The sequence below is a fragment of the Tupaia chinensis genome, unplaced genomic scaffold, assembly GCF_000334495.1.
Source record: "Tupaia chinensis unplaced genomic scaffold, TupChi_1.0 Scaffold139055_1, whole genome shotgun sequence".
Classification (NCBI taxonomy): domain Eukaryota; kingdom Metazoa; phylum Chordata; class Mammalia; order Scandentia; family Tupaiidae; genus Tupaia; species Tupaia belangeri.
Window position 1 is genome coordinate 504,657 of NW_006198945.1, and position 19,984 is coordinate 524,640.

Sequence of the window (19,984 nt, forward strand, 5' to 3'; positions counted from 1 at the left end):
TGAATCCACTGGCATATGTGCATGCCAGCACCCCTCATCCTCCCAAGCTTGCTCACCTCTAGGAAGAATGGAATCGTTGTGGTTTCCATGGTATCTCCCAGCACTTCTCTGAAGACTTGCTGCTTAATTCTGATGTGGGAGCTTATGTTACAGTCATTAATTACCACATTAAGTCAAGTCACAAAACTAACGAGGATTTGGACACAAAGTTGGAAAACAAGAATGTGATTTTGCCTGGATTATAGGATGTAAAGATAAACATAGTCCAAATAAGCAGAGAAAAGAAGTCACATCTTTTCATAACTGCCTAGAAAAATATGAGTTTATGTGTCTCATGAACATTGAGAGTATGATCATTAAAGCATCACTATTGGTAACATTTAGGCAGGTCTTAGTTCACTGTGCATTTTATTTTCAACTCTTACATCTAAATAGAGAATGTTCTTTTTTCCTAGTCCTCAGAAAAAAAATGGTTCTATAACTAAAGTTAGAATTTTTTGAAGTTCTTGCATCAGACCATAGAATGAGTCAAGGCTGAAAGGCCATGTGGTAAAAGTTAGTCTTTTATGTGTGTAGGTAGAGCTGGTCATTAGACAGGATTGTTTGGGGAACACTGTGGAATTTCTGTCTGGAAATCTACCCTCCACCTACTCTCAGTGGGCGCTTATAATCTGTTATCAGTAGGAGAAGATATGTCAGTCCCCAAGAGTTCTCTATTACAATTCAAGTACTACTGGGGAAGTAGAACATTGAATCATCGACACCGGGAATTGTGAATTGACTCAAAAGAAATTAACGAGCAGATTACTTCCGATGCCATCAAGGAATGTTTTAGGTCAGAAGAAGTTTGATAATGAGGCAAGAAAATGTCTTGATGATATGGGATGCTATTGTGGAGAAGTAGTCTCATAATTATTTATGGTTTGGGGGACCTTCTGCAGTTGGAATATTGCATGAAGCCCCCAGGCATCTGTTCAGCCAAATAAGACATAAAAGGCAAATGATGTTTCTTTAACAACTTCACCTCAGGCTGTACTCATTCTAGAGGCTTGCAATAAGTTTAGAAGCAATGTTGGGACCAGCAGTTGGCGTAATGGCTATGTCACTGGACTCCCATGTGGTCAACTGCAGTTCAGGTCCCAGATGCCGTGGCTTAAACTCATGCCTGGTGCGTGTGCATGTGCGTGTGCATGTGTGCCCAAGATCCTGAAAGGAGAATGAAGGAAAAGGGATTGTGGCATGGCCATCCCCCCCGGAGGGGGGATTTCTCTCTCTCTCTCTCTCTTTCTCTCTCACTCTTACTCTCACTCTCACTCTCTCTGTCTTTCTCTCTCTCTCTCTCTTTCTGGTGAGCACACATGCCCTATAGCAAAAACCTCTCAAAAAAAAAATTTAGAAGCAAGGTTGTTAACATTTGGAGGGTCATAGTCTTTCTAATAAAGATGACCCTTTTCTCTAAACATACAAACAAAAGAACTCAAAAGAGCTTAAAGACCCTAATACACAAAATACGCATATCCTTTTAAGGCGGTTCAAGAACACTCTGGAGTTTTTGACTAGGTAGGGGATCAAGAGGGAGAGAAACAAAATATATAAGAAACAAGAAATGGAAAATTATTTGTTGATGATAACATGTATGGTAATATCCTTGATTGAGTCAATATACAGTGTATTTTGGATAGAAAAACCTCATTTTGTATACTATAATGATATACAGTAAATGAGTATAAATAAATTTTAAAATAAAAGAAATCCTGCTCTATAGGATCACCCTCAAAGGTTATGTTCATCCCATCCTTCAGGTTTTGAGTTTGTAAAGATCTATCTTGGTCAGTTTGCTTTTTGTCTTAGAGACTAGAAGAACAATCATCAATTTCAAGAAGATGCCAAGAGCCCTAGAGTGAAAGCAATGCCACTGTTGTGTGCCTACATGTACAACATATGTATATGTTGTATATATTCTACTAATGCTTATAAACAATTTATCTCTTTTTTAAAAAATTAGAATCAGAGAGAAAACAAATTGGCCTTAAGTCCCCAGTTAGCACTGGGGCCAGAGACTGAAGCCCAAGGGTGTTTGACTCTAAAGACCATGCCTACTCCTCTATCAGAAGTAATCAGGATAGCATTCAAAGCCATGAGGTTAAGGGTAGGGACCCCAACTTACAACAAACTGAAAATTACGAGATAAAGAACATCTTGGTGTTGCTGTAGAACACGCTGTAAAATTCAATCAGCAGCAGAGTGTTAGTGACCAAAGCTATGTCCACTAACTCTAGTGGAACAAAATGTTTGAAAGCAAAAATAGTGAGGGAATTCCTCCATCCTGCCTAAAATGGTGGTTATTCATTTATCATGTTAAAACATAAAGGGAAAAGTGACCACTTGTTTTAGCACTGATGATTTAAGTTATATGACAGTACTTCAAAGAGTTTGTAGGAAAAAAAATCGCACTAATGTACAAGTTCATTTTGGTGCAAAAATTTTGAAATCTATACATAGTTTTTTCATTATATGTAGAATTTTGGAAGACTGTATAGGAAGAATTTCTACACAATGTTAGTATATATTGTTATTATTACAAGATAACAAGAGAAAATTTTAAATCTCCTCCTCCAAAAGTCTTTAATGATAAAATTGGTTCTCAGCCAGTTGCTTAATGGCAGGAAGTTGACTTAATGACTTTAAAAGGTCTCTTCAGCTGCCTTTAGCACCAGTTCCTGAGATAGTACACTTTTTCAGAAAGTATATCTGCTATAATAGCTACATATGCTACATGAAATTAACAGATAGTTCTTCCTATTTGAAAGCCAACCCTTTCACCTTGAATTTAAAGTCTTTTTAGATATTTGCACAATTGAAGACACTTTTATGTTTTCACCTTTAACATTACCTTCATCTTCCAACAGCCTTCCCAGAAAGTTTGATTCCAAAATGGCACATCTTTGAAACTGTTTACATCTTTGCACTTGGGTTGGAGCAAATTGGAAATTATTAATAATGTGGTGTAGATGATGGCAGCACTAATATAGAAATCAGGAGCTTTGATACTCGTCCTAGCATTCTTATCTACTGGCTCCATTATTTTTGGCTTACCTACCTGCTGAAAGAAGTCTTTCCTCATCAGTAAAACAACGGTGTTGGATTAGATATTTTACAAGGTGACTTCAAGTTTGTTTTGTTTTGTTTGTTTGTTTTTTTAAGAAAATTCTATGCTTCTATAAAAGTCAGAATTCTGACAGAAAAATTTCAAAAGCAAATTAAAAGAACAAAATAAATATCAGCAACAACATTGAACACATGAGACAGACTATTCCTCTCCAAAAATACCTAAAATACCTTTTTTCTCTCTTCCACCATATCCCATGATATCCTGAGCTTTACTCCAATTCATTATATTCAATTCAACAAATATCATCTGAGCAGTAGTATAATACTCAAGGCTCACCTCATTATTCCACTATGGATTCAAGCCCCTATTAAGCAACAAGAATTTAGAATTTGCCTCTCTCTGAAGAAACTGTACAAAGCAAAATATGTGACCTTGTTTAAAGTTTGGTCAGGGATGATCAATAATTAATGGTTTGGATAAACAAAAATCTAATAAGACACAGACTAAAGATAAAATGTCCTAGGGAAATGAATATTAAAGAAGAAATCTAAAGAGAAATGGATAGAAATGGATTTGACACTTTTTTTAATCAACATTGTGTCTTGCATCATGGAATAGAGACTTATGAACACTGAACGAGGATGTAGAATTCCTATTTAAGGGACTCATTTGACTTTTTACTCAAGTCCCTCAAATATTTGAATCAGGAGGGCACACATGGAGTTCTGGTCTATTTCCCCTTCTTCTTTTTTTTAAACCCTCACCTTTTGGAAAACAGATATATAAAATCATGGTTGTAATCTTGCTCCTTATGAAGTCAGTGGGCTGTATATTTCTCTTTGTGTTTTGTTCAGCCAGGAAAGCCTTGGACTTTGATTTCCATGCACAGTTAGTTCTACTTCTGCTCTTACAAATCTAAGAAAAGCATGGAATCTTTCCCAGGTGAAATACTATCTGGATTTGCTTTAGGTTTCAAGAAAATACAAATACAAAATATCACCACAGAATATTACCACTTTTAACATGGACCAGATGCATAAGTAATTAACAGTGTAAGGGAAAAGCAATTTGTGATTTTGTCTTTGGTCCTTCTAGTCCCTTCCTTCTGTCTGTCCCAACCTGTCTTCATCCTATCGAATTTCTCCTCATAGGGATCCACTATGCTCATTCTCACTATTCTTCATAGATATCAAACCTACTATCAGTAATTCATTTCATATCATCTCTTTATAGCCTAGTATGAACTTAAGTCAATGGGTTTGCTCTTGCAGGAGTATTTGTATGGCAAACTTTAGTATACAGGGAAATTCATTCCTAATGGAACTTCAACAGGCACTTTCCAGCACCCTTAAGACATCAACATCTATAGCATTTGTGGTCTTAAACTTGAGCTGAATGATTACAACTATGCATATATTAGCATTAATTACTCCTTGGCCTCCAGTTAAATTGAGGCCAGTTGTTCAAATAGGATTGTGTGAGCTGACCCCAAATTGTAACAGTAGTGGGGCCACACAATTCATTTGCCAGGATAGAACCACTTTTATTTTCCCTGTTCCCTATTTATTCCTATTATTTAATTTACTATGTATTCACATACCTTGTTAGACTGGAGCCTTTCCAGGGCAGGGATCACATCTTACCCAGCTCCAGATCTCTAGGTCCTGCACAGTGTCTGGATAACTGGAAACCCTTTGGGGCAAATAATTGGACTCCTGGACTTCAAATATGTCAGCAACTTGTGTTTCCTTAAAGTGACATCCCCTGTTCCCCTTCATCAAGATTTTTTCCTGATTTCAGAGAATACCAACAAGAAAGTAGGAATTTTTACCAGCCTGCTAGTGGTCGCACTCTGTCCAACTCAGAAAGATTGTTAGGGCATTTCAGAGCCTATACTGTGCCACACTTGGAAATCAGAGACAGAAGAATTGCCTCTGGATCTAGTTCGGGGACCAGTATATGCTTTATGGTGCTAGAATGGAAAGGCCTTCATAGAACAGAAAGAAAACATTTACAGCAGCTTGGTTTTATATCTACAGTACATGATGCCAGGTATTTATTAAAGCTAATGCCACCCAAGGCCCTGAGGATTAACTGAAGCAGCTGATACCCTGTGCTGCTTTTTATAACTCTCCTTCCCAGCACCACGCTCTACATATGTCCTATTTCATCAGGTCACATCAACGTAGGTCGTGCCCATTACTGCATCTTACATCAAACAAATGCATCGCCATGCAGAACATTCCGTGTTTCCTTAAAAATGAAGAAGGCATTGGGGAAAGTTTCCCAGTTCTTTGTGTAAGCAGTGACTTAGCCACTTTTTACAAATGAGCAGCCTCTTTCATTCCACAAGACATTGGGACTGTCAGCCATCAGCAAGCTGTGAAATTGCCGGGTATAAGAATGGAATACACAATAGAGAACCAAATTGTATATAGAATCGCTAAATGAGGTGGTGAGTCTGCAAACTTGTGAAAATTGTTTGCAAGACTACTACTTGTCCCCTTTTTTGTTTCTGGCCACAATTTATTTTAAATGAAGAGAAAGAATTCTGTAAAGGACCTTTACAATGCTAATATTTATTCAATGTGCTAATTTTATAATACACTCATGGTCCTTTGAAATATATAGAAGTCAAAACCAAAGTATCTTGACCTGAAAGAGTTTACTATTTAAAAAGATCATTGATTGGAGCCAGCATGTGATAGGGTGGTTAAGGTGCTTGACCTCTACATGGCCGAAACCGTGGTTTGAGTCCTGGACCCGTGACTTGAAACTTATGCTGGATGTGTGCACATATATGCACATGTATGCCCAGAATTCCAGGAGAAGGGATTGTGGTGTGGCCATCCCCCCTAGGGGGTGATTTCTCACTTTCCCTCCTTCTGTGTGTGTCTCTCTCTCCAGTGATTACACCCTGAGGTAAAAAAACTTAAAAAATAATTTTTAAAAAATCATTCATTTTAGAATACTGATAGTCACTGTTTTATATATTGCACATTTACCCTGTGTCAGCTACTGCTACAACAATTTTTTATATACTCTACGTCAGGGGTCAGCAAACTATAGTGAGAGGACCAAATCCAGTCCACTATCTATCTTTGTAAATAAAGTTTTTTTGACGTGCAGCCACACCCAGTTGTTTGCTTATTGCATATGGTTGCTTTTGAGCCACAGTAACAAAATTGGATAGTTGAAACAGAGGCAATCTGACCTGCAAAGTTTAAAATACTATCCAGCCCTTTATAGAAAGTATTTTCTGATCTCTACATCATTCATTCTCAAAAGAATACTCAGAGAAAAAATGGTGTTTCCATTTGCATTTAAGGAAACTGAGGGCTATAGGTTTGTGTAACTGAGCTAGTAGCAAAATTTGGATTTGAATCTAAATTTTTCTGACTCTAAATATCCATGCTATACTCATGTACAGACATAGCACAAATATACAGCAAGAAGAAATAAGAGTCTTACAGAGTCATGGAGAAACTGCTATTAGAGTTCAGAAAGGGGGAGAGATTATTTTGAGTCTGGGGTAGGAAGGATTCTAGAAAATATCAAAGCAAAAATGGATCTCAGGAATTGTCTAGCCTAAGCCCTAGGCAACAGATCAAAATTATGTGTGTAGTTAGAAGCAGAGTCAAGACTGAAACCAAGTTCCTATTCACCTAGCCCAAAGTATGCTGCCAATGACCATGCCAAGCCCTTGAATTTTTGGGTTTTGGTGGTTAAATGTTAAAGAATGACAGAATTATCTAATGAAAATTCATAAATTATGCTTAATAGAAATTTAACTGGGGCCAGCAGGTGGCATGGTGGATAAGGGTGCTGGATTCCCATATGGCTGACCACAGTTTGAGTCCCGGACCTGGCAGTTTGCTTTCTGACTTCTCTCTCTCTCTCTCTTTCTCTCTCTCTCACTCACTCTCACTCTCACTCTGTCCCTCTCTGGTCGAATTAAAATGAATAAAGTTAAATAAAATAACTATTTAAAAAAATTTAACTGAAGGGCTTGTATGTCCTTTATTGAGGCAATTCAAAGCACATTTGCGCAGGTATTTACACAATATCATCACCCACTCACTGTCCTACCAAATACATTTATCTCATGACAGATTACACTTATGAGACCATGGGAACTTCTGGTACGTTCCACCAGTCCTAAAATTAAATGATAAATGAGAGAAAACCAAAGTGCAATATTGATATACTTCTTGCCTTGCAGAACCAGGCAGCTCTAGGTTAGCTGAGAAATGGAGATGTGAACAGGTGCAGCCAGCAGAGGCTTACCTGATACTGTAGAGCACTTTGCCATTTTTTGAAATCCGCAGCAATTTGTTGTCAGTGGTGACATCGTGGAAGTTGGCACCCTTCTCATTGGCAAAAAACAAATCTGGTTTCCAAATGGAGTCTAGCATAGATGGGTCCAAGTCCAGGGAATCATCTGGATACTCACTGTATGCCAGCCGTGAATCATTCCACTGTTGTCTCAGAAAAATGTTCACTCGGTAGTCCTATGGAAACGCCATGCATATGAGTTAGGTATTACTCATCGGAGGCCCATCTACATTTCTCTCTCACCCTTCTTCCTGATTTGATATAACATTGGTACCTGAGTAAACCAGGCTATACAGAGCCTGGTCAACATAAATCACTCAGTTCTATTGATATTAGAAGTAGGGACAGAAAGGAGAAAGACAGACTACTCAACCAAACCAGTACACCAATGGAGCAGACTGACTTCACTGAATTTTTTATGTTTAAATTATTCATTCTTGGATGAAATAATAACTCAAGCTTATTTTGCTATAGAAAAAGATAACAATGAAAGTACAGAAGTCAGTCTGTGATAGCAGATTGTCAAATAAAACATTTTCCAAATCAGAAATGACATGATCTCTAGTCTCTTCCTGCTCAGATGCTCTGGGCAAAAGGAAACCCGCTCTACAATTGTGGTAGCAAAAGTATTATAAAACTGTGGCATGATAGGGCAAGAGTTTTTCTTTTTTTTAAGTGCTCATCAATATAAACATTAAGATGCTTCATGTTGACAAAATAACTCATAGCTACTTTCTTTCAAAATTCTTAATTTTATCATTTTCTATGAATGTGTTTTATTTACACTAGCCAACTTGATGCTTGATGCTTCAACCAGAGATCTTTTTCATGTTTTCCCAATCTGAAAAACCTGACAGAGATTTATCCCTTGCAGGAGCCTCAGGTATACCCATGGCATTCCAACTTGGTCCAGGAATTTCCATCTGTGCTAATAAGCCAGCTTGGGGCAGTGATTGATCTCCTGGGGACTACTCAGAGGTCTTTGGTTCATGGAAAGTATTCTTTCACTTAGTAATCTGGTTAGCAATTGAGGCTTCAACTGTATTGCCTAGCCAAGCAAGACTATGGCTTCAGAGCTAAATAGTTTTCAACTCTTGACATTTGCAGAGTGGTATATACTCATTCATTCTTATTCTATTTCCTTTACTTTTTTTACTCATTTGCTCCATTTCCATGTATTAGTTGGCACCTGGACTTCTGTCCATTGTTTACCTTACACTAATGGTGCCTAACTTAGTTTGCCTGAGAACTTCCCAATTTTGATCCTAAAAATCTCTCATCTCAGGAACCTCCTCGGTGCCAGGCAAACTAAAATCTCAGGAACCTCCTCGGTGCCAGGCAAACAGGTATGGTACTGGATCATTATATCCACTACCATGGATACCACAGAATGGTCAGTTTTCAGAATTCCCTCAGAGCAAGGAGGAAAAAAAAAGAAGACGAAGTTGTAAAGATGAGGGTGTATGGAAAAGAGCTTTACTCCAGTCCCTTCTACCTATTTACTGAACTATTCAGATCCCTATGAATTTTTTCAAATACAGTCATCCTGATGATCTGGCTAATTGAGTATTTTGGAGGTGACAATTTTTGGGAAGGGTGCCCAAAGTAGACTTAAAAAAGATTAATAATCAAATAGTTACTGACTTCTGAAAATCAGCCATCAAAACCCAGATAACTTGGAAAGTCTGAACTATTAAAAGAAAATAACTGAGGCCAGCAGGTGCCATAGTGATTAAGGTGCTGGACACCCATATGGTTGACCACATTTTGAGTCCCAGACCCAGTGGCTTGAAAATCACACCAGGAGCATGTGCACACAAGCCCAAAATCATGAGAGGAGAATGGAGGAGAAGGGATTGTGGCATGGCCATGCCTCCTGGAGGATGATTTCTCAATTTCCCTGTGACAGCCTCTCTGTCTCTTTGTCTCTCTCTCTCTCTCTTTCTCGTGAGTATATGTGCCCTATGGCAAAAAACTAAAAATAAAACAAAAATAACAACAAAAAACTTTGAGGTTCTTCACTGTGTAAGAAAAGGACTGGGACCAGTAGTTGGCGTAATGGCTATGTCACTGGACTCCCATGTAATCAACCGCAGTTAAGGTCCCAGATGCGGTGGCTTAAACTCACGCCGGGTGCATGTGCGTGCGTGCCCAAGATCCCAAGAGGAGAATGGAGGAGAAGGGATTGTGGCGTGGCCATTCCCCCCCCTTCCCGGGGTGAGTGTGATTTCTCGCTTTCTGTCTCAGTCTCTGTCTGTCTTTCTGGTAAGTGCACATGCCCTATAGCAAAAAAAAAAAAAAGAAAAGAAAAAAAAGGACTTTCTGACTTAGAAAAATTTAGCAGCTGACATTTATTTGGGATTATACCAGGCCTATCCAGCAAATGCTTAGACCCAAGAGGGTGTTGTAGTGTGGCCATTCAGGTATCTGGCCCAAATTGTTTGCTCACTGGCTCCCTGAATGAGTGGACCAACAGAATGGTAGTACCTGAAAGTTCTCCCTATTACACTTTTCTGGAATTGTCCAAAGAGACCAGGAGGCTATAACTGGATTATTATCTGTTCAGTGTCTCATTAGGAACAGGGGCTACTGGAAGTTTTGAAGTTTTGTGAGTGAATTTGTAAAAGTTGAAGCAGAAGCTATTGAAAATATAACAATTCAATTTATTCATAAGTATGCAGTAGATGTATCAACTTTGAGATTTTCTCAGTTTCTGGAGGGAGAGAATGCAGCTTCTCCATAGTTAAACATACACTGCCCTTTGTTTCCCCAGAGTGAGAACCAGTTATCCTTAACAAAATTATTTGGGAGAATCTATGTACTTGTTTCAAAAGGAAATACAAAAGAGGATCTCATTCCCTAGCCAGTTGTGGAGATAGAGAAACTCTAAGGGAATCAATGACAGTTGGTAATATCAATAACTGAAGTGAATGGATGAAATCTGTTAGACCACTGGGAAGCCAACAAGCTTCCCCTCTCATTAATGTAAGCCTAGGGTGGGAGAGGCCATGGGGAGCTATATATTATAGAACGTCATAGACAGCAAATCTACTGAGAGAACATCATTGTAATCCATCCTTGACCCTGAGAATGATTTATAGATGTATACTGAGAGACTCCTGAGAATATTACCTTAGTGACATACAATACAAAAACAATGATCTTTAAGAAAAATACCTCATTGTAGACTTTCACAGATAATATACATCTTTTTTAAAAAGTCTTTCCCATCAGTTTGCTTCAGTGTTTTCTAGTTTTCTATTTTGAAATTTACATATTAAAAAATTATGAAGTAGATTCTCCTGATATTGGAATTTTAAAAGAGCGCTGAATCTGTCATATCACAATAGAACCATTAAGTGTCTCAGGTTAATTAAAAATAAATTAATCTCCTTATTTGTAAGCAAGGGTAAGTGTAAAACTTTGAGAAAAAAATATATTTTATGCCAAAATTAAATGAAGAGTAATTAAAAGGTGCCCATAATTTTGTTTATGATGATATACACTATTCTAAAATAAGCAACTATTCTTAAAAATCTTCAAGCGTAGAAAAGGATACCCAAGGATGTAGTGAAGTAGATAGCCAGTGAAAAGATTTTCTGGAGCTATGCCTGTATGATTCCTCTAGTTCACTGTCATTTTCAGTGTAGGGTAAAATTTGACATGTGCAATTTATCTATGCATCATTTCTGTTTATTTACAGAAAAGTTTATTTTCTTATGATATTCCAAATCACAGGAGGATAGTTATATTGTTCTGCAGTCTTTCTTGGTCTTTATTTTTGCTTCTGGGTTTAATGAAATATTAAAGGGGAAGTAAATATTGAAAAACATTCTTAAATGTAAACTGAATTTTCTTTTGCATTGTCTTCTCTCTCTAGGGACAGATGAAATTTAAATAAATAACATACTTCCTTGTACTAAAATTTGTTCCTATGATTAACTATCTAAATATTGGGTTAGGTAATAGAAAATTCAAATTATAGATAGATATAAAGATAGATAGATAGATACAGATATCTATATTTTATATATATCTATATTATCTAAAGATAATATATATATCCTCTATTTTTGAGAGTTGTGTATAGATCACATAATCTTTATTATATTTATCGCATGATCTTTATTATATTTTTAACATGGGTAAAGCAGGTATGTACATTCCATATTATTGTTTTCATGTCAAATTTAGAATTTCTGAAGTTTTTCTTTTTCTGATACCTCGTATTGCCTACTCCAGATTGTTTAAATTGAATTATTTTGGCACTATTATATTTAGTTTAGCATTTGTTCATAGAGGTTGACACTCTCTCTTGTACATACTCCTATTAAACCTTACCGTTACTCTCTTATTATTTTTTATATGTATGCATCATTCAGTCCATTTAGCTATACAGGCGTCAAAGACGAGAATATGCTTGATGGTTTGCCCATGTTGTCTATAAAGAACTTTGGTTTTACTTCCAGCTGTGCTGTGCTAAAGTTTTCATAATCTCAAATATGGGAAGTTAGATATGAGTTTGAAATGATGGGGTGGGGAGGTGTTACTTTATGATGAATTCAAGCTTTAATATTGCATTGCTACTTTAGGAACCAAGGTCACCTTATTTATTGGTTTAATGGAATGCCAGACTTGTGATAGATTCTTGATTCTTCCTTAAGAAGTCAGAAATAAGAAATGTAGCTACCTGCTATCCCTGATATGTTGGCATCTTCTTATTACCTGCTTATGCATCTACAGAATGAAAGGGGGGCCATAGTGTCATTTTAGCAGATATAGCACACAGCACACATTCTAATAAAGGCCAGTCTTCCTTCTTATCTGAGTTCCTCAGGAATGTGATTTTAGATCAGAGGTCAAACAACTTCTCACCCTGCAGCAGTAACCAGCAGAGTAGGTGGGATTTACCTTTTAGGGGCAGAGTTTTAGGGAGACATAATCATATTCTGGGAATGTTCTGAGCGTACACATTAAGCCCTGTTAAAGGAGGAGAAGGTCAGGATCTACTGCTGTAGCACCAGGAGCGTTCCAACACTCCCAGGTCCAAGTCACACACTCTCCACCCACATGCTTTCTGGCAGTCACTTGGAAGCTGGAAGGAGAGCTGCATGCACATGGTGTGCAAATTTTCCTGGTCCTTACTGACATTGATAATATTCTCAAATAATGTCTTTACATCAAGAAGGAGGAGGTAGCAATTATACCCCTCATCTTGTAAATTCACTCGCCATTAGCAATTAGTGAAAAGGTGGGTGGGGAGAATGGCAAAATGACATTACCAAAACAGAATGTAACCCGTCTTCACATATGTCCCCTCCTAGTCTTCTAAGTCTTTGGGGACTACACAAAAAATTTACTCCATGGAATACTTGTAACACAGGGTCAACTAAAAATGACCACTAGCACATCTCTGTGTCTCTTAGTGAACAAAAATGTGGATTTTGAATATGTGTATCATCATAATAATCCATAAAAATACCCCTCAGAGTAACACAAATATGTTGCCCTGAGAGTACACATCTCCATCACTAACATACCAAAGGAGTAAGAGTTGGCATTCAGTCTGTAATTAAGTTTATACGTCATGGGAATGCAGTACCAACAAAATATTAGTGGAATTTCATGAAACCACAAGAGGGGCAAACTGCATAGCACCAAAAGAGTTCTTGAAACCGATAATCATTTGCCTCTTATTTGAAAACAAACTCACAAAACTAAATCTTTTAATAATGCTGTCAAAATCATACAGTGAAAGCAAGGTGTGAGGAAAGAAAGGAAAATCAACATGTTTAGAAACTCAAAATTCTGATGCATTCTGAGAAAAAATTCATTCCAGAAGATGCAGAGAAAACAAAAAATTTATTATCCCCAGAAAATAGCACCAATCAATGTTCTTATCACTGTGCATAAAAGCTGAGTTCTGATTCCAACTGAAAATGATTCAGAAAAGAATCTGGTTCTGTTTTAACTTTTTTGACCAGTTTTTCTGAGTCAAATTTTGTAAAAAATACCATTTAATTCATGGATGGTAGATTCTTAAAGATTTGGTAAAGGAAGTTTTGGTTGTGATGACCATGCGTGAGTATGCAACGGACTGAATGTTTTTTTCCCCACAATCCCTATGTTGAAATACTAACCTCCAGTGCAGTGGTTTTTGGAGGTGGAGACTTTGGGAGGCAATTAGGTCAGGAGGGTAAACCCTTCATGAATGCAATTAATGACTTTATAAAAGGGAACTAGAGAATTTTCTTTTTGCCATGTGAGGATGCAAGAAGTGAACAGTCTGTAACCCAAATAGAGCCTTCACCAGAATTAAACCGTGTAGGCAAACTGATCTCAGACTTCCAGTTTCCAGGACTGTAAGAAATACATTTTTGTTGTTTATAAGCCACCCAGTCTATGGTATTTTGTTATAGCAGTCCGAATTGATTAAAACAGGGTGTATCAGGTGGATTTCCAGGCAAGGATTCCAGTATCTTGGAAAATAAGTCCCTTCCTTAATCAACAATTTCTCACTTTTTTCTTTCTCGTGTTCCTTTAGACATCTGAATAACATCCATGTAAATATCGATGCCTTAGTCATGGGGTCAGCAACTTGTGGTCTGTGGGCCATATTTGGCCTTGGTCTATTTCTGTAAATAAAATTTTTTGGAGCACAGCCACACCCATTTGCTTATTATCATTTATGGCTCCTTTTATGTCAAAAGAGCAGATTTTAGTTGTGATAGAGACTTATCTGGCTCGCAAGCCTAAAGTACTTACTGTCCAGGCTTTTTACAAATGTTCGCCAGTCCCTACACTTGATGATAAGAGAATTTCTTCTTTAAGTTAAGCATGAGACAATTTCAAAACACCTTTTTTTGTAGTTTTTACACCAAAACCATAATCAAAGAGAATAAAATAGAGCTTTTCAAAGCCAAATTAAGTCTGTCATTACGTTAAAACCTAAGGAGTGAAATAAAAGAAGCACAGTATACATCACTCTTCTAATCATGCAATTCAATCCATCTTTAACAGAGTAGACAAGCTGTTGATGTTACCCTTGAGCAACGCTTTCCAAGTTTTCTAATCGGACGTATGACAAAGGACACTTGATAAGTGGCTAGGAAGCACCTAAGCAGCCCATTTATTAAATACCTTCAATAGCTGTTATAAGCAGAGAAAAACAAGGGTATCCTTAGCTTCCATTTTCATCTCCTTAAATGTTTAGCTTTCTCTTGCATTAATGGACATCTAAAAGGTGCACATTTACATTTTTGATTGAGAGTAAGATGCAATGAGGAGATTTAATCAAAGCAACTTAGGAGTCTAATTAATGCAATCAGCATTAGGTCGTGCAAATATTGTCATTGAATGCCATCGTGTAAAGCTGGTGACAGGGATTTGGGTTACTGGAATCTTCGTTCCTCTTTTACTAAGATAAAACCCAGAGGGGAAAGACAGAGACAGAATGCCAAGACCAAAGTTGGATTATTCTTTCCATGCTTAGTCTTTCTTATGAGTCATTTAATAACCCTATCAACACTGTCTTATTCAGGTAAAATTCTTAATGCACTATATCCTGTCAGAGCCCTAGAAGTCTAATTCCTGGACAATGTCTCTTTGGAATAATAATAAAATGAGCAGTAGAGCTAAATTTTGTCTAATTTTGCCAGTGAAAAGGGGTGGTAAAGGTAAATTCATTTTTTCTAGCTTCAAGGATACCACAAAGTACATAATTTATTAAACATGGTTCTAATTGCCTAAAAGAAAAAAAAAAGCATAAACGGGGAACCCTGTTTTTTACTTCTCAATGGCATTATCCTCATTATTTCACTTTTTGAATGTTTCTAGGACATCAGCCACTATCATACCTAGTCAAATTCAACTACATTAATTTTGGTCTAATTCAACATTATGACTTTATATTTTACATGGTTATGCAAATTAGAACCAGACAATTGATTTGAGACTTAAAGTAAATCATATGGGGTCCAAGAAAACATTTTACCTAAAATTTAATCTCTATATTGTAGTCTAATTCTCTGTAGGTAAGGCAAATAATAGGCTGTGTCACAGAAAATATAACCAGTTCTAAAGAGTCTTGATGTGATATCTGAAATCTTTTTCACATATATGAAACATGTTTACATATATTCTATGATTATCTTTTTTAAAAATTTGCTACATGGCACATATGCTCTCTAGAGAGAGTGGGAAAGTGACAAAGCACCCCCAAGGGGAATGGCCATGCTGCAATCCTTCCTCCTCTCTAGATTTTGAGAATGCACACTCATGTGTCCAGTATGTTTTCCAAGCCATCAGGTCTGAGACTTGAACCACACAGTTGGCCATATGAGATCTAGCCACTTAAACCACCATCTCACTGGCTGGTCCAAGCTTCTAGTTAACTCTATGGTTTTTGAAAAGTCATGTATGTGATATAATTGCTATGTATTATTGTTAAGTTTATCCCCTTGGCATACACATCTTAAAAGTAGCATTAGAGGGAGGCTTGACTATGTTAAAATTCCCTTTATTTTTAAAAGACTGACTATAACAAACATCTCTTAAATTTTGAGATTTACACTTATAAAACACCTTTTAGAGGTAAGCAAAGTTGGAAATTGGCACTCAGTCACTGCCCCACAAATAGGCAACAGTGCTATTCAATCCCATATCCCATTCCTTCACACGATGGTTTCAATGTTCAGTCCCACTCACCATTGTAGTTTCTGCTATTGACCCAAAGCTGTTGATAAATATGTTGCAGGTAACATTTACAGGAGGCCCTGTAAGTTGAACAATAGAAAATTTGACAGGTTGTGTTCATGGCATAATCGAGTCACGTTTTTCTCTTGCCAGTGGCATAGTAGCACTTACCATGGTAGTTTCTGTGACTGATCCAAAACTGTTGATAAAAATATTGCAAGTAACGTTTACTGGAGGACCTGCAGAATGCAATAAGAATATTGCAATAGAAATTGAAGCAAAAATACAGCTCCATCAACATCTGTGCAAATGGCTAGAGATGTAAATTAAATTAAAATGATGGTGAGATTGCAAAAAAAAAAATTGCCCAGAGGTGCATAATGATCACATTCCCACTAGTATTTTGGATTATGACAGTTAAGCAATGATAACTTACCCTGAAGAGTTTTGGATTTGGAAAATATAAGCTGAGAACTATTTAACTGAATTCATTTCCATTAGTTGCTATAAAAATAGCCTTTGGGGTGGGTGGTTTTCTTTGACCCTAGGATCATAAATGTCTTAGACATCAACAATGGGTATCCATAGTGAGAAAATCACCTGGATTATGAGATCAAAATGGAGCTGCATTTTGGGTTATGGTTGGGTCAGGAAAGTCCACCTCCTTTTGTGTAACGTGCTTTAAATCAGTGGGGAACTTTGATTCTCTTGACACCTCTGAATTTACCCTATCCCTTCTTTATATCCTCTGTCCACCAATGAGAAATGATGTACAGAAATAAAGAAAATTAACTGATTTTAAGACATAACCACAAACGGAAATGTCATTTAATGTCCATATCATTGCCTTACTAAATATGATATAATGCAACGGTTATCACATCTTCAATGTGCTTTGAACAGAGACCTCTCCTGAGACTTAGGGACTAACCTGACACCCGTTCTTTTCTTTTTGCCTTTAATCAATGGGCAAATGACTGTCTAATGATTCCCTGCTTCATGTTTTCCTGGGGAATATGTTTATTGCCTTTGTGGAATTTTCCCATAACGCTTTCTGAGACAAGAAAATATTACCACAAACTAGCTATTCACTCGCTGCTTTCCCCTGTGGACATGTGTCTCTTTACTTGACAGAGGTGCAACAGACCAGCACAAGCAAAACTGTAGTTGCCAAGTCAGAAGGATCTAAACAAAGAGGAGTCTGGCTCAAAGCTTCCATCAAAGGCTAGTAATAAAAACACAAGTCGTAGCTGTACTGAGCACTGTGTTTTTAAACTTTCCAAGTCCATGTTGGGTTCTTGAAATGAAGAAAAGAAAACTTGAGGTAAAACTGCTCAGATCTTTCATAGGCAAGATCTTTAAAGAAGAAGCAAGGAGTTTTTGTGAAAGAAATACAAGTCGGGTTTTTTTAATGGTAACATAACAAATTTTTGTGTTTTTAAAAATAAGTATACTTTTTTTAAAAAGTGTTTACAGGCATGGAATCATAGGACACCCCCCGTCATATTACCAAAATAATTTCCAGCCACTGTCTTTGAAATAGTCCTGGTCTTATAGCTCATCTCTGCTTTTCTTATGGCAACGTCTACCAGGCTGACGTTGGTTGCTTGCTACCTACTACGCTGCTTGATTTGGGTTTTCTATTTTGCTCACTCAAAGCAAAACAAAGCGAAACAAAACCAACTTTCTTTCTTCACCATACAATTCTATTATGTAATAATCAATATTTTTTCTAATAATAAATCAGTTAGATAAGGTCTAGGCAGGTCATGAGAAATTGTGCATGTTTGTTTGTTTGTCATTTCTCTCCGCAAAGAAATATCTCTTTTTAGATTGTCCACTTAAAGTCAGAAAACTTGTAAGAATTCTTAGCCAAGATAGGAAAATGAGTGGTGGGGGAAAGAAACAGGAAAGAGAGAAATATCATTTTAACACAAGGAATTTGAAAATGTAGGTGTTGATTGTCTTTTACTATTATCTGTTTGACCTACCCAACTGACTTGGAAGCATTTAGAAGGCTCGGTCATACCATCATGTGTTTTTATCCTTCACGGTAAATGACAGTGTGAGTATACTGCTGGAACTCAAAATGTTTTTAAGCGATTATGTCTTAACATACTGTGCTAAGCACATTTCAAAAATAGGTAGTTTAATCCTCACAAAAGAGAATTTTTTTACTACTCTAATAAATGTTTACTGATGAGGAATGTTCGGAGTTCGAAAGGTTAAGTAACTTGCTTAAAGTCACTTCATAGTAATGAGAAAACCCAAGACTCAGTGTTTCATCATTCTGATTCCTGAAATCTAAACTTTAACCACTTTGCGGCACCCTCTTCCTCTCTCCCTTCAGACATGCTGTGGTATTTTACATTGGTTTGCATGTTTTTTGATCTTTTACATCTAATCTCTTCAATTTTGAACATTTTGTTTTAAGATTTACTTGTACTTCTATATAAAAACTTGTTCTAAAAATATGTATTTATATGAAATCAGTACATGTAAATGTTCCTTGATATCCAAAGGGGGATTGGTTCCAGGACCCCATGGATACCAAAATCCACATCCCTTATATCAAGTGCAATAGCATTGTATTGGTATAACCTATACACATTTCCTTCATACTTTAATGCATTTCTAGAATACTTATAGTACCTAATACAATGTAAATAGTTGTGATACTGTATTATTTAAGGAATAATAACAAAAAAGTCTGTACAGGCACAGTATAGGTGTAATCATTGTAGACCTTACTGTTATACACAGTACAAGTACAGTCAAGAATGACATGACACACATTTTCAGTATGTTGATTGAATCTGTGGGTACAGAACCTGTAGATACTGAGCATATACCATTGTACATATACCAAGAAGGGCAGGATATTGAAACCTCACTGTGCGACAGTGAATGCTTTATTTCATTCTTCCATAATTAGGTGCTATCATGACCCCCTGTTACATAGATGAGAAAAATGAAGGCAAAAGTGGTTCATTAATTTTCCCAAGATTACAGAGATTATAAGAGGTAGAAATTGCCTAACTTTAAGGACACTGTTCTTAACTACAGAGTAAAATATCTGAGGCCACTAAAATTTTCCTAATACAGACACTGTCTAAACATGGGATTCTACCTGTAAGTTCTGTGGGTTGAATAACAGAATTGTTTTTGGTTTTCACTTTTAAAAGTGATCCTGATATGTGTCAGCACAAACTTTCATCTGTGTTTTTAGCCCAATAGTCTGTTTTTTTTTTTTTTTTTTTTTTTTTGGGTTTGCTATTGGGCATGTAAGCTCGCCAGAAAGACAGAAAGAGACAGAAGACAGGAAGCGAGAAATCACCCCCCAGGGAAGATGGTCATGCCACAATCCCTTCTCCTCCATTCTCATCTCGGGTTCTTGGGCATGCACACACACGCACCCAGCGTGAGTTTAAGCCACTGGGTCTGGGATTCAAACCACAGTCGACGACATGGGAGTCCAGTGACGTAGCCATTACCCCACCTGCTTGCCCCTAGCCCAATAGTTTTTTCAGGTGTTCTGATTGATGGATGTGTCCTTAGATATGATCATCAGTGAAGCAATGTGTTTGGTAAACTGTAGAAAGAAACAGTTAACACTATTTAATATCAAATGATTGATTTATCAGCAAAGTGAGCTGCATGAGAATCTGTCTGGGGAAAAAAGATGATCTAGACATCTGCTTTCTCTCATCTGCTTTCTTCCTTCTTTCCTTTCTTGTTTTTTCTCCTTTCCCCTCCTTTTCTCATTCCCTTTATTTTTCCCTCTTATTCTTTCTTTTTTTTTTTTTTTTTTTTTTTTTTTTTTTTTTTTTTTCTACAAGGTGC

General features: G+C 37.0%; 1 protein-coding gene across 2 annotated transcripts in view; it reads right to left on the reverse strand.

Moving 5' to 3' along the window:
- The window catches only part of GLRA2 (glycine receptor alpha 2), a 218,740-nt gene that overhangs the window by 160,758 nt on the left and 37,998 nt on the right, over nucleotides 1-19,984 (reverse strand). For both annotated transcript variants that reach the window (XM_006161782.1, XM_006161780.1), the window contains 2 exons: nucleotides 16,313-16,380; nucleotides 7,400-7,623 (listed from right to left, as the gene is read on the reverse strand). In XM_006161782.1, the coding sequence (XP_006161844.1) occupies nucleotides 7,400-7,623; nucleotides 16,313-16,380 (292 nt within the window). The remainder of the gene's footprint in view (nucleotides 1-7,399; nucleotides 7,624-16,312; nucleotides 16,381-19,984) is intronic.